Source organism: Gymnoscopelus microlampas (assembly GCF_963454915.1).
Source record: "Gymnoscopelus microlampas genome assembly, chromosome: 18".
Lineage (NCBI taxonomy): Eukaryota > Metazoa > Chordata > Actinopteri > Myctophiformes > Myctophidae > Gymnoscopelus > Gymnoscopelus microlampas.
In genome coordinates this window covers 26536722-26553702 of record NC_139955.1, presented here as the reverse complement: position 1 = coordinate 26553702, position 16981 = coordinate 26536722, and the positions used below count along the sequence as shown (strand labels likewise).

The following is a 16981-nucleotide window of genomic DNA, read 5'->3' as shown; positions in this document are numbered from 1 at the left end:
AATTTCTGCCTGACAGCAACGATATAATGCAGAAGACTCCTTTATTCATTCCCTACAGTGGATGCTCTATAAGGGGTGATAAAATGGCAGACAGAGCTTTCACTATGATGATTCATATGAAGAGATCAGATTCATATGGTGAAGGCTTCTTCTTGTACTAGAATCGTGATGAATCCTTTTTTTTTTTTTAAGGGATTGTTCCTTTATAAAGTCTGTGAAGCCAGACAATCAGGAGTGAGATTGAGTTTTGGTCACCCTAAAGCCTAGAATGCACAGTTGCTAGTGAAGCCCATCATTGTCCATGTGGTGTTTCAGAGATTACTGTATTTTTCCCTCAGATGAAGCACAGTGTTTATCCCTGCGTGTTTATTCTATTCGATTCTCCTCCCTCTCTCTCGTGAGTTTGTGTAGCATCATGACCCCCTCTCTCTCTCTCTCTCTCTCTCTCTCTCTCTCTCTCTCTCTCTCTCTCTCTCTCTCCCCCCCCCCCCCCCCCCCCCCCGAATTGGGTTGTCCCTGAGGTCGGTAGGGTACCATCTGTCTCCCTCCAATGACACGTGTACAACGAGGACAACGGGGGAGGGAGATGGAGGCATAGACTCATAGATAGATACTGTGTAGAAAGAAAGAAAGAGAGCACGGCTTAAAGTGTGTGTGACACAATGACAGACGGTGCAGACTGAAATGGACTAAAGCTGGAGAAGCTGCCATTGCTGTAGATGTGCTTGGGAGAGAGTGTCCGAGTATGTGTGTACAAAGCATCAGGCGCTCAGAACCTCCAGCAGTGTGTAATCTTAGCAGGGCCTTAGGGCCCCCGAGTGTCCTATTGTCAGTCACTCTACTTACCCCCTATTCATTTGGAGTGTGCAATTCTGGCCGCTAATGTATGGTCCCTTTCTACCATGAGCAGGCGTGTCGCAAGGATAGCATTCCCATCATAAAGGCAGTCTTGTGGATCACAGAACATGCTGTGTAAGTGTGATGTCATGAGCTGAGAGTTCAGCTCACAACGTAGGAGACCTGCTGCCATGCATGCTGTCCCGTCACTCTTTTATGTGTGCTAATGTAAAAGCATAAATGCTTCGTAATCTGGATATCCCCATCATGGCCGTGGGATTATAGCGTGGCCTAGATTAAGCTATTGTATATCTGCAAGTCTGTCAGCGTGGCAGTATTGGCCAGTGTGCCTAGTTCAATGTGGTGCCTTTTAAACACTGCTGTATCTTTTCTTTCTTTTTTATTCTTCATGGATGATAGAGTGCTGTGTGTCACATGCTGGCCCACACGGCTCAGTGAATCTGTCCCCAAGTATTTTGTCGGTTGAATCATAAGATGTTTTTTCTTGTATGCATGAGGGATCAAAGTGAAAATGTAATATCTCAAGCACTGTGTGCTGCATTTGTCTCATCTAGACTGTCACTGGCCCTGGTATTGTCAACAATATGAGGGTCCTGGCATTAATAGCGTTACAGTATCGGGTTACATTTTGTGTCGTCAATGGTGAACGCTTAAAAGACGATTGTGTTAGATAGCTGGGAAACGGCACGGGGAGTGAGTACCTGTGTGTGTGTGTGTGTGTGTGTGTGTGTGTGTGTGTGTGTGTGTGTGTGTGTGTGTGTGTGTGTGTGTGTGTGTGTGTGTGTGTGTGTGTGTGTGTGTGTGTGTGTGTGTGTGTGTGTGTGTGTGTGTGTGTGTGTGTGTGAGCACTGAGCACACACTGAAGGTTATTGGAAAAACAGAAATGACTTCCTCTTTTCAGACAGAGCACCAGGTGCAGTCTAGCCACAATTCTGTCAATGCTGAAAGAATGTGTGTGTGTATTTGCATTACTATACTGTCCCATTACTATACCAAATGTCCCAAGTCCGCAAGTATAGTAGACTAGACAAATAGACATTGTTGTCCTCAAGTAGTAATGTCCTCGCCGCAATACTGATGTGTGTGCGCGTGCGGCGTGTGTGAAACTGAGTCTTCGACATAAAGTAGATATAATAGAACATGGAGTCCAACTGGTTTGTCCAACCTTGCAAGTGAAGTGTGTCTGTATGCTGTCTGTGTGTGAGAAAATATCAATCTCTTACTCTATTAATAGCGTACAAAGGGTTAACCCTTTGAACCAGATGTTTTAGTTTCACACATACAGGCAGAATGGAGGCCAGATGCGCCTGGGCAGTGATTAGCACAGCTTATTTCCCCCGATGAATCCGGATCTCGCGTAACACACTGATTATCCCCCCTGCCATCAGCTCGACAACACACAACCCTCACCATCCTACCTGGAGTGATAGCTGTCATGTCACAGTAGCTGAGGAACGCAATCAGGCTGTAATTCACCTGGGGATCTCTTAAAGCTCCTCCGTTCAACCACGGGGTGTAATTGAAGCTAGCTGGGTTTAAAGCTCCCAGGCCGCTAAGTACTGCAGGTCTGCCTATTGGAGGAGGTCTCAGACCTACAGGACCATAATCCGCTCTGCCCTCATCTCACAGTGAGCTCTGCACTGACCAAGGCTGTCTGACCTACTCTCCTTTTAAGCAGGAATGCAATTTTCAGTGCTGTATTCATGTTAGCTTTAGTAACTGCTGGGTCCACATACGGCTTTAAAGTTATCCAGATAATAGAGAAAGCCCAGTTTGTCAGATAGTTAGATACAAATTTGAAGTGATTAATTGTCGTCTCCGCCAGGAGAGTTTGTTTTCACTTTCTGAAACTGGGACTAACATTGGTCAAGCCTCACGTGACACGTGACAATACGGTGAAATAGTGTGATCTGATTGGCTAGTGACGTATAGCGGCCTATAAATACATGTGTCACTTTGAAAGAGTCTGTGCCTCTTTCAAAGTGAGGTAAGACAGGAATAATCACGAAATGGCTGAGAAATGGCGGATACTGTAACAACTGGATAGGACACTTACACAGACAGGACGGATAGGACACTTACATAGACAGGACGGATAGGACACTTATACAGACAGGACGGATAGGACACTTATACAGACAGGACGGATAGGACACTTATACAGACAGGACGGATAGGACGGTTATACAGACGGATAGGACACTTGTGTCATGTTACTATGACACAGTAACATGTTCTATTTTTTGTAAGAATTAGAACATAAGAATTAGAACATTCCCAACATTCCCAACACAAGTCTGCTGGCGGAGACTTGTGCTCCGAGGAGCACTTTTTCTAGTTCTGTTTTGGGTTTTTTCAAACGCCTTCCTTTTATTTTTATTTTCTTCTTTTTTGTGTGTGAACCCTCTCCAGCCAGTTAACTTGTAAGCAGTTAGTTAGCAGAGCAGCTAGCAGAGGATGTCCCTTTACTCCTTGTGATGTGTGGACAACAGAAATGTTTATCTTATTCTCCCTGTCGGCCCAACACCCCAATATAGAACATCATAGCCACTGTCTATTTCTCTTCCCACATGCCTGCGGGGGGGGGGTAGGGATGTGTCAGTGTGTGTGGACAGAGCGTCACACAGCTGGAATGCTGGGCCTCTCTCATCTCTTTTCTACTTGCTTCTCTTTTTCTCTCTTGCTCCTTTCACTTACTGCCAAAACTCACAGACAGACCCGCACATGCCTGCCCACTCACATCTTGTGTATATCAGCCCGAGAAAGTCTACAGTCGAAAATACTTCTGATTCACCCACATCTTTTTGCTTCACTCAGCCACACAGCTCCTTTGTGGTGTCCTAATAATAGCTTGGGAGTGTGTTGAGATAATTTCGTCAGGACTTAGTCCCCAATCGAAGCTTGTTTTCAGTTAATCTGATAATCTGATTGATTAGGATTTGCATATACAGATGAATTTGGGGAGAGATTTGTCTCAAAATGATTTGTGAATCCAATACCATAAATCTCTCCCCATAGATGAAGGTTCATTATTGTATCGAACGCCTGCTTAGATGTAAAACACCCTGAGGGAATAGTGGTGAAACTTAACTCCTCAGACTGTCATTTTCACTCAACACTACATGAGTTATAGGTTGTCAGAATCGGAGCTATTGTAATGGGATAGCAGTATGTTTGGGCGCATTCTTGCATTAGCACATCTCTCTCTTTCTTTCGGTCTCTGTCTCTATCGCGCTGTGAGTGTGTGTGTGTCTCTCACTCACTCACTCACTCTCTCTCTCTCTCTCTCTCTCTTACTCTCTCTCCATCATTCTCTAGGGTAGAACAGCTCTTTTAATAATGCAACACATCGTCCCGCTGGCCTCTCTCCAGGGAGCTCTTGTGTCGATTAGGTGGCAGAGACTGGAGTACAGCCAAGGGTCTATTCACCGCATCACTGCACAACTAGGGAGAGGGAGAAAAGGATGGAGGGGCGAAAGATGGGAGCGACAGGTTGAGAAGGGCGGGGAAGTAAAGATGGATGGGAAAGGGATGGGCTGGAAGACATGAATAGAGAGAAGCAGGAAGGTATGGAGATGGGAGTATAGAAATCCCTATTGCTGCTTTATTCATTAACCTTCCCCCTCTTTATCTCTTTGAGTTTTCCATATTGACACAACAAACAGCTTTATATTTGTGAGGACTCAAGGACAACTATCCAGATTTTACTGTGTACTAACAATCAGGTCTTTATGAGAGCACTGTGAATTACACAGACACTCAATTAGCAGTGCTGTGGAAGGCTGTCTCTCACTAAACAAGGCTTGTCAGTGTGTGAGGAGTCCATGGGATCTACATCATGACCATGGGAAGCTTATCGATTTCAGTAGCATATCAGTTCTCATCCATGTCTGTGTTCATCTCTTTGATGAACCAGTAGTAGTGTGTGAGAAAGCATTCACCAAAGTGTGTGTGTGTGTGTGTGTGTGTGTGTGTGTGTGTGTGTGTGTGTGTGTGTGTGTGTGTGTGTGTGTGTGTGTGTGTGTGTGTGTGTGTGTGTGTGTGTGTGTGTGTGTGTGTGTGTGTGTGTGTGTGAGATCTGCAATTCAGCTCCCTTCAGTATCTCATGCATCTCAGTCTGTTTTCTGATATTTTCATCAACATGTATCATCCAACATGTATTTTGACGGGGTTCATGGCATGCTGCATATTCTGGTCTGTGACATTTCCTCCTCAATGGCTCTCTGGACAAAATCAAAATGGATTCCGGAGCTTGCAGGCATGCTGTTGTCATATGTAACCCTTTGTTTAGCCTCCCTGGCAGTCAAGAAGACATTTGTGAAACACACACAGACCACAGATACAGATCACACAAACATATCATGCCATTGCCACACTAATCCATCAACCACCAATTCAACCTGAGGAACTGGAAGGCATTCCTGGTCAGAAATGTCATGTCATTGATGCAGTGAAACGTCCATTTCATGTTTTGTTTTTCTGCTCTCCTCAACAGCAAAAACCTCCCAACAATGACTGGCGCTTCAATCAGGGACAGAGACCTGGACCAAGCGGGTGAGTAGAATCACATCGTCTCTGTCTGTCCCTTCTCTCTCTCTGTCTCTCTCTCTGTCTCTCTCTGTCTCTCTGTCTCTCTGCCTCTCTCTGCCTCTCTCTCTCTCTCTCTGCCTACTGTAGGAGGTGTGAGAGGAGGTGTGAAGGGAGCGATAGATAGCCATAAGAACAAACAGGTCCAGATTGTATACAACTCAGCTCCCTTCCTCTCTGACAGGGTAGCAAACATCACAACAGACAAAAAGATTTGTTAACGACTTTCCCAAATATATTCAGAATAATATGGTTTGGAACGATTTAGGAATGTTTGAATTTCAATTTGAAATGTGGTTGCAGTGAATCAAGATTCCTGATATTCGCTTATGAGCAAGTATCTCAGCTGCTTGTTTTCCAGGCTGTTCTATAAAATGGCTGCTGCAGCTCCCCCTCCCCCTCTCCCCTTCTTTTCTGTGCTCTCTGAGTCTGTATGCCATCACTCAGTACTGCTGATGAGAGAAGGGGACCAGAGCTAGTGTGGGGGATGGGAGAGTGTAATTCAGCCTCTATCCCTTGCTTCTCTCTGGTTTATTTCCTCCCATCTGAGTAATTGCATCGATTGGGTACATGGGATTTATAGTTTTGACATCAGGGCCATAGAGAATAAACCACATTTCTCGAATTTCAGTCACTGTGTGTGCGTGTGTGTGTGTGTGTGTGTGTGTGCGTGCGGGAGCATGTTCTAGCGGTTGTGCCCATTTCAATGGCAACTTGGCCCGTATTGTGAGGCCACACTGGTGTTCATGCCGTAACAGTTTCCACAACAGTGATTGCACAACACATTCCATGAGTCAAGCCTCTCTGAAACCTGCCATCTGTGAGGGGGGAGCTGTGCTCCTCTGCCTCTTCAAGCCAGGCGAATGGTAGATGCATTCACACATAGTACATGCACACACACACACACATGCAGACATCTAACTTGGAACAAAACCACAACTGGCTGACATTTTGTAATACCACTGAGGTTATGGATACGTTGGACGTACTCCAGTTGAGCGGGCGGGGGCTGGGGGGTCACACACAGAAAGAAAACACACTTCCCGCATCTGGAATGTTGAGATTGATGAGACGGACTCGACATATTTTCCACTGAAAACTAGAACACATAATGTGTGCGTTTGCCTTTTCCCTAAGATTATTGTTTTTAGCACGTCGAAGACGAGGCTAAATGCGAAAACTGTTCCAGCCTGTGTAACCTATTTACGTGTTTTTAGCCCCTACATGCCTTCTTACGCCACACACATACGATGGACGCCGAAGCAGGGGACAAGGTATCGACAATAGCAGTAGAGATTGTGGTCACTTTCTGCCTTCTGCCCTTCATGACTGATCAAAGCTCCAGCTTCATTAAGTCACTCCTCTCTCCTCGGTGACGCTGTGGGTTCGATCAGAGATCTGCTGATGAAGGCAGAGAGTAGCCACGTTTTCCCGTAGCTAGTGCACTGAAGTTGAATGATGTGTTGTGCATAAATGTACATTTAGCTTTAGCTTGTTTGAATCCCAGTGAATCCTCTGCAGGGTTGTTGTTTGATTGATGTACATATAGGCCACAATGCTCGCTGTGGCATAGAAAAGATTGTGATACATTTTAGTTTGCGTGTTGTTGTGTTTGCAGGCTGTGTTTGTATTTTGTACATTTGCCCTACATTGTACGTGTGCTGCTGTACATGTAGCCATTAGTCTCAGAGCTCTTGTTTCCTCCGTTTAGAGGACCAGCTTACCGTATACTGTTGCCTTTGTTGTATGTCTGTGTCTCAAGTGACGCTTGTAGCCAGACATTACCACATGTGGCTTATTTACATGTGATTTTATCAGCTGTAAACCAGACTGCCAGGAGAGCGAAAGAGACAATGGAGATGGCTGTCTTTGTGATTGATTCTGTCAGCTGCTTGTTAGAAGTTGGAAGTATGTGATCTACACTCCCAAGATAAACTCCAGTCAATATGCATCCCAGATAGTCATCTGCTAGTACACTGTGTGAAATGGCTTGTAGGTTTATAGCGGGGTTAAATTTACTGTGCAGGAGGTTCATTCTGAAATGACAGCAGGTTTCCTCATAGGTCTGTTTCATGCATAGTTGCAACTGAAGGAGATACCTGTCTCTGGCCGAGTGGAATCATCCCTCTGGGCCACAATTCACAAGCTCACCCACAGGAAGTGATAATCCTGACCATAGGAAGTGCTCAATGTGGCCACAGGATGTGATAAGTGCAGGGTTATGCTAATTAGGGATAAATGAAGCATCCCCTCTTATTTCAGCAGGGCGAACAGACACAAAATGGCTGCCCTGGCTTCACTGACAGTGATGTAGCCTGGTCTGTTCCTCATTGGCTGCTTGGCACTGGACCCGTGTGTTCCTCCACTTCACAGTGTCTTTCAGGCACTTGAAACCTATTTAGACTTTTGGCAATCTTGCTAAAGATTCTCTGTTTATGCTTAAGAATTTCCTTTCTGCTCTTTCCTTCATTGTCTCCCTCCCTTCTCTCGGTGAATTGTCTTGTCCAGATACAGTTACATGTGTCCAGAGACCAAAGGAAGAAGCATTTACTTCTTTTTAACTGCATCTCATATAATAATAAACACACGCACACATGCACGCACGCACGCACGCACACACACTCCACCTCCACATACTACACTCCTGCTCTCCTTGTTTTTTACTGTGGCTTTTATGAAGTCAGGAAGCAGGACATGGGACCTTATGTCCTTTTAACCCCTGCTGTGCTGTTGAATTTCCTTTCTGGAGCTTGGGACAGTCACAGAACATTTTGCCCATAACCTCCCGGGGCTAGTAATGGCCCATCAATATTGGCTCTCAAGAGAGCTACTGAAATGGTTAAATTGCCACAGCATGCAACATGCACTCTAGTTAACCAATTTAGGTGACCGAAGAAGTAGTTTCGGGGTCAAAGAAGTCTGTTTTCTCTGTAAATCAGCTCCAGTGCCAGCTTCCATAGTGGTTCTCCAGGTGTCCTTAGACTGTCAGTGAGTTATGAGTGGCTTATTTACAGGTGACATTTCAAAGCCAAGCAGCCGCCTAGTTTATCCACTCTAAGAGCCCTAATGGGGGAATAAAATACTTTATTTTCATGGGCTATCAAAAGTACCCCAAATTCCAAAGGTTAGGGGTTCTGCATTATTTGCACTATTGAAACAGGAAAGGTGGAACTCGTGTTGGTGTGTTTAAACATAGGGTAATGGATGGAAGAAGGTGAACTTAATAGAGTGCAGGTCTGCTTCTTGCTTTGTTCCCCCCACATGCAAATTGCAGACTTTAAACAAACAAGCTTTGAAGATCTTTTTTTTTTTGCCCCAGATGTGTGTGTGTGTGTGTGTTTGTGTGTGTGTGTGTGTGTGTGTGTGTGTGTGTGTGTGTGTGTGTGTGTGTGTGTGTGTGTGTGTGTGTGTGTGTGTGTGTGTGTGTGTGTGTGTGTGTGTGTGTGTGTGTGTGTGTGTGTGTGTGTGTGTGTGTGTGTGCGTGCGTGCGTGCGTGCGTGCGTGCGGAGGGGGGGGACAGCTGTTCCTTGTTAATGTAATACCAACATTTAATCAGATTTAGTACATGGTGTAGCATGTAGCAGGACTGAGAATTTTGTACAAGGTTTACTGTGTGTGTGTGTGTGTGTGTGTGTGTGTGTGTGTGTGTGTAGGGGCACTTACTAGTGAGCTTCCATGTAGTATGTGTCTTGTGTGCTGTGACGGGCCCCAACAAGTGTTCATTTGAGTTTCGTAGGGCAGTATGTTTGTTTGAGTGACACATGTTTTTCTGTAGGTTTTACATCCAGTTTGTTTCTCTGGTTGAGGTCTCCTCAGGCTGTGTGTCACCATCAGCTGCTTTGCTTTACATCCCAGACTACCAACTGTCAATGAAGCACACACAAAAGCTCTGTTGAGGGAACTTTAAAGATGGCCGCAGGTTATTGACGTTTCTTCTTCTTTTTCTTCTTCTTCCTCCTCCTCTCCCATTGGCTCCAGGGCAACTGGCGGACCCGAGGTTGCCATGGGAACTGGCCCCTGGCCCCAGCCCCCAACCGAAGCTGAGCAGCTCCAGGCTCTGATGGCCGCAGCCAACGGTGAGTAACATACCTCTTCACCCTTTCACCCTTCATTTTTTAACCAATAAATGAACAACTCTTCATAACGCTCCCTCCCTTCCTGAACCCATTCATCAGCATATACAACTAACACACCCCATCACCCCCCGAGGTGAGCGGGGGAGAAGGAGGATGCAGGGTTGGGCTGTGGTTCTGTGTGTCAGACTAGGTTACTGTTTGGTTGGAGGGCATCTACACAGACTTGTTTATTGATAAAGCTCTCTCTGTCACACCAATGTTTCCATGGCTCATTGTATGACAGCTGCGCAAGTACGCGCACACACATACACGGACGCACGCACACACCCAGATGGCAGTTGTGCTAGATAATATTTAACCACAGTTCAGCCACTATGCCTAGCAACCCGTATTAGCCCACATAATGGATATTACAGTCAATGTGTTTAATGCAATAACATTACAGAGGTTCATGTTTTCACTGTACACAGGAACCCCATGCACAGTGTTTAATGGTAAGCAGAGGGCAATGGGTGAATGGCAGTAACACTCCACACAATATGAATGCCTGACTAGACTTTAGACTGCAAAGTGTGTAAATCTGCTCACAGTTCACATACCCCCCCCCCCCCATCCCTTTTGTTGGTTATTCCTTTGCTGCAGTTACTACCTATATAATATACACACACACACACACACACACACACACACACACACACACACACAGACACACACACACACACACACACACACACACACACACACACACACACATACACACACACACACACACACACACACACAGTGAGTCATTTTGGGCTGTTGCTATGTAGTGCCTCATAATCATTTCAGCTTGGAAAAGTACACATCGAATTGGCCTTGAGAGTAAAGCTCCTCAACATGCGTACGCACGCGCGCACACGCGCGCGCGCACACACACACAGAGAAATGAATGAGGAATAGACTCAAAGAGATTTATTGCCACACAGGCTCAAGTAATTGTTTCCATTGTTATTTCAACCACTGACACATCCCTGCTTCCCTCCCCACCCTTTGCCCCCCTCCCACACACACACACACACACACACACACACACACACACACACACACACACACACACACACCTTGCTGGACACTGCAGATGTGATGTGTGTAGTTTTCCATCTGGGTGAACAGAGAGACTGAGAGAGAATGCTCTGTCTTGAGCATGGAGATAGCCTATTATGTCAACACAGTGCTAGACAGGGAACAGTCAGTACTGATGCAGAAGAACTGCTCTTCCCTGAAGGTTATAGACTTCCACTATAGCTTATTGCCTAATGGTTACTGTGTCACTTCCAGAAGAAAAAGACTGCGCCGTTTTTTTTCAGTTGAAAATAAATCATTTTCGGCGCGGGCCAATTAGCAAGGCATGAATTGTCAGTGTCACCAAGCAGAAACAGCATTTAAAAATAGTAACGCATTTAGCCATGGCTTTCTGCTGTTTGCAGTGCAGTGCATGTTACATGATTTGTTTTTAAATCACATGTTTATATAGGTTGGGAGCAGCAAGGGGAATGGGGGAGGAAGCATTTGTGTCTGTGGCTCTGCATTGCAGGGGCTGGGAGAGAATTATGAGCCGAGCAGTGACGTCATCCACACAGTCGGAGCACACATAAGACAAAAATGCTCACAGAGAGCATGCCAGTTAACATCAGTCTTGCAAGCTTTCAAATGACCATAGAGTCAGTTTTATTAGAGCAATGGTCAATGTTGACACAGATTTCCTTCAATCACATGTCACATCTCTTTTTTGTTTTGAGCTTTGAGTCAAACTGACTACCCCTTCTACTACTGCAGTCATCAGCACCCCCCTCCCCCCTTTATATTACACAAACGATAAATCGTGACGAATCTTGTGGTTTAATGAGGTCCACTTCTCTTTTTCTTCTTCCTCCCCTTCTCGTCCTCCCCCCCACTCTCTCCCTCTTCCTCCTAGAAGTGAGTGAGGCGACGGGCACTCTGGGACCGGGCACCATGGGCCTGAGCACACGCTACAGCCCCCAGTTCACCCTGCAGCACGTGCCCGACTACCGCCAGAACGTCTACATCCCCGGCAGCACGGCCACCCTAACGTCCAACCCCCAGCAGCAGCAGCAGCAGGCCGCTGCTCAGCAGGCCACCCAGCAGGCGCTGCCCCCGCCGCAGGCCCAAGCCCAGCCTGAACCCCCCAAGGCCGCACAGACCCCAGCCTCCAAGAAGAAGTCCACCAAGAAGGAGAAGAAGTAGAGAGGGACGGACGCAAGGGAAGTGGTGGAATGAAATACCTGGTCTGATAAGAGATTCAATCCTGCACACACCCCCTCAGTATCTTACTGCTCTGCAAGCCACGGCCTGAAAAATCATGTCTGACCACATGGACGATGGTGTTGGTGGGTCTTGGAAGGCCTTGGAAGGACCTGAATGTGCTGATGGCTTTATTGTTGAAATCTATTGCAAACCCGTGTTCTGCTCGACGTCTAGTATTGCTCATGTATCTGTTGTTGGTAAGCAAGATAGTTTGGGGGCTGTGGGGGGTTGTTGTATTTTTTTGGCAAAAAAAATAATGATAATCGAAATGAACTTGGATTTATTCAAAGAGATTCAATGTAAGGAACCTTGCTGGGATGACCAGGCCATTCCCAGTGATGTATTCAGAGAAAAGTATAAAGTGTTTAATGTTGGATTTACCGCACCCTTTCCCTGAGGTGGAAAGTCTACTATTGTAAAGTATGCTAGATTGCCATTAGATTCCTAAATAGAGTCAGCCTTGTAAGATATTAAACCATAGCTTCTATGGATATAAGGCTGCCATTTCAAAGGTAACACACTCTTCTGCATGCTCATTTAGGTTCAAACCACATATATTTTAGAGCTGCAAACTATGCATTGCAAAAGCATGGAGGAGGACGCCGTAAACCTTAAATCCTTCCTCTCGACGCAGGTCAACACAATGCACATGTAACATTTATCTGACACAAATCAAAAAGATGACTTTTGTAATCATAGTTAAAAGGTAAGAATTTAATCTTGTGATTTTTATGACCTGAGCATGCACCCTCAGAGAAGGCTTGCAGAGGGCAAGGTGACGTGACGTGATATTGTACTCCGATAGTCACGGTCCACGCTGTTTGTACAGACAGCATAGCAGACTCTGGCCACCACTTGTACTGTAAAACACCCAGATGGGTACATGCAGGTCCTGCTGTTTTGTGCCCCTCTGTCCCCCGCCATCTCCCCAGCCAGCTTGGAAGTCCTCCCCTCACTCACACTACCCTACTATTGAGAGCCAAACATTGAGAAATGCACTGTTCGTATTATAAAAATGAGATGACAGTAGGGGTAGTGATCACTTCGGTCTTGAGGGGGAAAATATGTAGACATGGTAAACTTAAGTGCTTAGGAGTTTCTAGTCACTTTGTAGGCCGCTTAGGGCCTCGACTTGAGTATTCAACCCGCTATCCTGAAGTGCTGATTTCCTGACATGAGACAATAACATACTTTCTTTTTTTTCTTTTTGAGGATAATGACTCGATAGTATAGAGAAGTTGTTTATATGAGATATGAAGTCTTTCCTTTGCCGTCCGTCTGTCTGTCAGGCTACTGGCTGGACACCACTGCATGAAGAAGCAGCTTGCAGGCTGGGTCGGGGATTGGAGAAAGTGGGGTGAAGGGTATATAATCTGGGGTGGCACAATTATGTTGAAAAGGGGGTGGGAAGCGACCTTGGCTCTACCCACTGAATGTACAGAGGCACCACTGTTGACCCACTCACCCCCGCTAAACATCCTCTAATGCACTGACCCAGGTAGAGGTCAACAGAACCAAGCACATCTGTCCCTGTTGGAGAGGAGATACCACTTCAGAATCAGACATGGGAGGGGGGGGGGTTAGTTTCCAGCCCTCCATTGAAATCCACTCTTTAAAATGCTGAACCTCAGACTCTCTCCCTGTCACTCCACTTCTCTACTCCCTGGTCCCGTGAAAGCTCTTCCCTGCTGTAAATAAACACAAAAGTCCTGTCGATGGTATGAGCCAGTTGTTTGTATAGTAGGGACCACGTCCATCATTTTCAAAATAAGAGTCCCCCTCCACAGGACGTGGCTTACTACTGGAATGTGTTGCATTTGTTTTTCAAGAAAACGTAAGAAAACCACAGTAAAAAAAAAAAAAAAAGAATAAAAATCTGAGATGTTCTTCATCAGTTTGTGTTGCAATGTAGTAACTAAGCACCATGGAAGCCAACTAACTCTTCTGTAAATAAATGAAATAAAGATGACAATAACTTTAGACGATAAGTAAACAAAGTGACACACGTAGACTAGTTAACTTGTGATATATGTTGCTCATATTTTTGTGTTCATTTTCTCTCGCTCTCTACTATCTATTTTATCACCCTGTCAAAAAAAATGAAACGGACAAAAAATATATTGGAAATGTTTCTAATTTTCTGTAACCTCTTTATGTTATTTTGCTGTGATTTTATCTTGTGCATTTGTGAAAGAATGCCTCTCTTTCTCTGTTTCTGTCCATATGAACAAATGATTATAAATATTATATATGTGTGTATGTCCGTCCGCTGCTGAATTAATCCTATTCTATCCTGCTGTATTATCTTTCTTATGAATCGCTTAGCCCCCACGCTATATCCCCCTGTGTTACTCTTATTTTTATGCTAATATTTATATTGCTGTTTTATTTTCTCTTGAACACTGACATTTCAAATAAAAAGGTTATGAAATCATAATAATGTCCATGTGGAGTTTGTCTTTTAGCTATAGTTAACAGTTGGCTATTGGGTCAATTTACTTTAATGTCTTATGTCTTTCCTTGAGTGGGTTCGATTCCCACTCCGAGTCATGTGTCCCCGGTAACTTGGGGCAACGGATAAATTGACTGATATCCTTCGTGATGCTTCCCTTTGCAGAATAACTTCTAGAAAAACAAGTTAAAACCACCAGGAAACCTGTAACTCTCAGCCAACAGCATAGCTCAACTGGTAGAGCGTCTGTCCAATGACTTGACTTGACTTGACTTGAGTGGGTTCGATTCCCACTCGAGTCAAGTGTCCCCGGTAACTTGGGGCAACGGATAAATTGACTGATATCCTTCGTGATGCTTCCCTTTGCAGAATAACTTCTAGAAAAACAAGTTAAAACCACCAGGAAACCTGTAACTCTCAGCCAACAGCATAGCTCAACTGGTAGAGCGTCTGTCCAATGACTTGACTTGACTTGACTTGAGTGGGTTCGATTCCCACTCGAGTCAAGTGTCCCCGGTAACTTGGGGCAACGGATACATTGACTGATATCCTTCGTGATGCTTCCCTTTGCAGAATAACTTCTAGAAAAACAAGTTAAAACCACCAGGAAACCTGTAACTCTCAGCCAACAGCATAGCTCAACTGGTAGAGCGTCTGTCCAATGACTTGACTTGACTTGACTTGAGTGGGTTCGATTCCCACTCGAGTCAAGTGTCCCCGGTAACTTGGGGCAACGGATAAATTGACTGATATCCTTCGTGATGCTTCCCTTTGCAGAATAACTTCTAGAAAAACAAGTTAAAACCACCAGGAAACCTGTAACTCTCAGCCAACAGCATAGCTCAACTGGTAGAGCGTCTGTCCAATGACTTGACTTGACTTGACTTGAGTGGGTTCGATTCCCACTCGAGTCAAGTGTCCCCGGTAACTTGGGGCAACGGATAAATTGACTGATATCCGTAGAATAACTTGTAGGAGTGTGCTGGTTCAAATCCAGTTCAACCCAGGACCGAGCGGTTCTGGGTTCGATTCCCACTAACGTCAAGTCCCCGGTAAATTGGAGCAGCGGATAAATTGACTGATATCCGTAGAATAACTTGTAGGAGTGTCCTGGTTCAAATCCAGTCACCACCTTAGTAACTGAAACCGAATCTGGCCAATTCGGTCTCAGTTACTGAGATAGATAGAGGGTGTGTAGAGTAGGGAATCGAACCCACTCAAGTCAAGTCAAGTCATGTTATTGGACAGACGCTCTACCAGTCGAGCTATACTGTTGGCTGAGAGTTACAGGTTTCCTGGTGGTTTTAACTTGTTTTCTAGAAGTTAGTCTGCAAAGGGAAGCATCACAAAGGATATCAGTCAATTTATCCGTTGCCCCAAGTTACCGGGGACACATGACTCGGAGTGGGAATCGAACCCACTCAAGGAAAGAATCATAGGAAAGACATCAATGGGATTTGAACTCATGGCCTCTGGATCATGAATACTGCGTCTCAACCCATTGAGCTAACAGATGGCTGACAAGTACAGCCTTCCTGGTAGTTTTCAGTTGATCTTCTGGAAGCCAGTCTGCAAAGGAAAGAATCATAGGAAAGACATCAATGGGATTTGAACTCATGGCCTCTGGATCATGTATACTGCGTCTCAACCCATTGAGCTAACAGTTGGATGACAAATATAGCCTTCCTGGTAGTTTTCAGTTGATCTTCTGGAAGCCAGTCTGTAAAGGAAAGAATCATAGGAAAGACATCAACGGGATTTGAACCCATGGCCTCTGGATCATGAATGCTGCGTCTCAACCCATTGAGCTAACAGATGGCTGACAAATACAGCCTTCCTGGTGCTTTGACTTGAACAACAAACAAGACAAATAACTTTAAAAAAAATGTGTTACAGCATAAATATAAATCTTTTTCATGGGGGGCCCTGACACTACATCTTTTCACATTGGGGTCCACTGCCCAAATACATGTCAATTTGGGGGGTTGACAACCAAACGTTTCAGAACCACAGATTCCAAGGAAACAGCTGTAGGTGAATGGATAGAGTCACTGACTAGTGAGCCGCAGGTAACAGGTTCAAGCCTCAGCTACAGCAGCAAGTCAGGATGTCAAATCAAATAGGTATTATTAGGAGTGAAATGGTTGTGTTTCTTCACCCCAACTGCACATGACAGCAGTTTTATATCAGTTTACATGTACGTTATTTTCAGTGATGAAGACAAACCGCACAGACGTTCACTGTACTTTAGTACATTTTGTAAACTTATGACTCTGAGTAGAGTAAAATATCTATAAATCCTTAGTACATGTTATTATGTGCCCTATAGTAAAGTGAAGACATTTCATCATTTACAACTGTCTGTTAATGTGACTTTCTCCTTACCTGTTGCAAACTACCTGGCTTTCATGAATGCAGATGCCAAACAATTACTAGAATTATCTTTCATGTTTAATATATGATTCGTAAGACATTCGTAAAGAGTGTGTTGACCATTTGCTAACGTTATCATGGGCCTTGTTGTAAAGTGAAGACTATGCATTATTATTTCATGTTTAACAGTGATTAGTAAAACATGTGACATCAAAAAGTGGCAAAAGTAACGTTATATAGTATACAAGTATACAACAATTTATTAAGATATAAAATGTAGCAACTCTTGGCCACAGCACACACACTGACATTTAAACAAAGAAATTAA

General features: G+C 44.7%; 1 protein-coding gene across 17 annotated transcripts in view; it reads left to right on the top strand.

The window, feature by feature from the left end:
* The window catches only part of LOC311065419 (protocadherin gamma-C5-like), a gene marked incomplete at its 5' end in the record, with an annotated part of 366358 nt that extends 352595 nt beyond the window's left edge, over nt 1-13763 (top strand). For 11 of the 17 annotated variants that reach the window (XM_084085763.1, XM_084085769.1, XM_084085757.1 and 8 more), the window contains 3 exons: nt 5354-5412; nt 9424-9521; nt 11479-13763. In XM_084085763.1, coding sequence (XP_083941889.1) covers nt 5354-5412; nt 9424-9521; nt 11479-11768 — 447 coding nt within the window. In that variant the 3' untranslated portion in view covers nt 11769-13763. Of the gene's footprint in view, nt 1-5353; nt 5413-6662; nt 6720-9423; nt 9522-11478 lie in introns of all 17 variants that reach the window. The other 6 variants (XM_084085759.1, XM_084085765.1, XM_084085760.1 and 3 more) reach the window with 2 other exon arrangements.
* Nucleotides 13764-16981: the final 3218 nt, after the last annotated feature.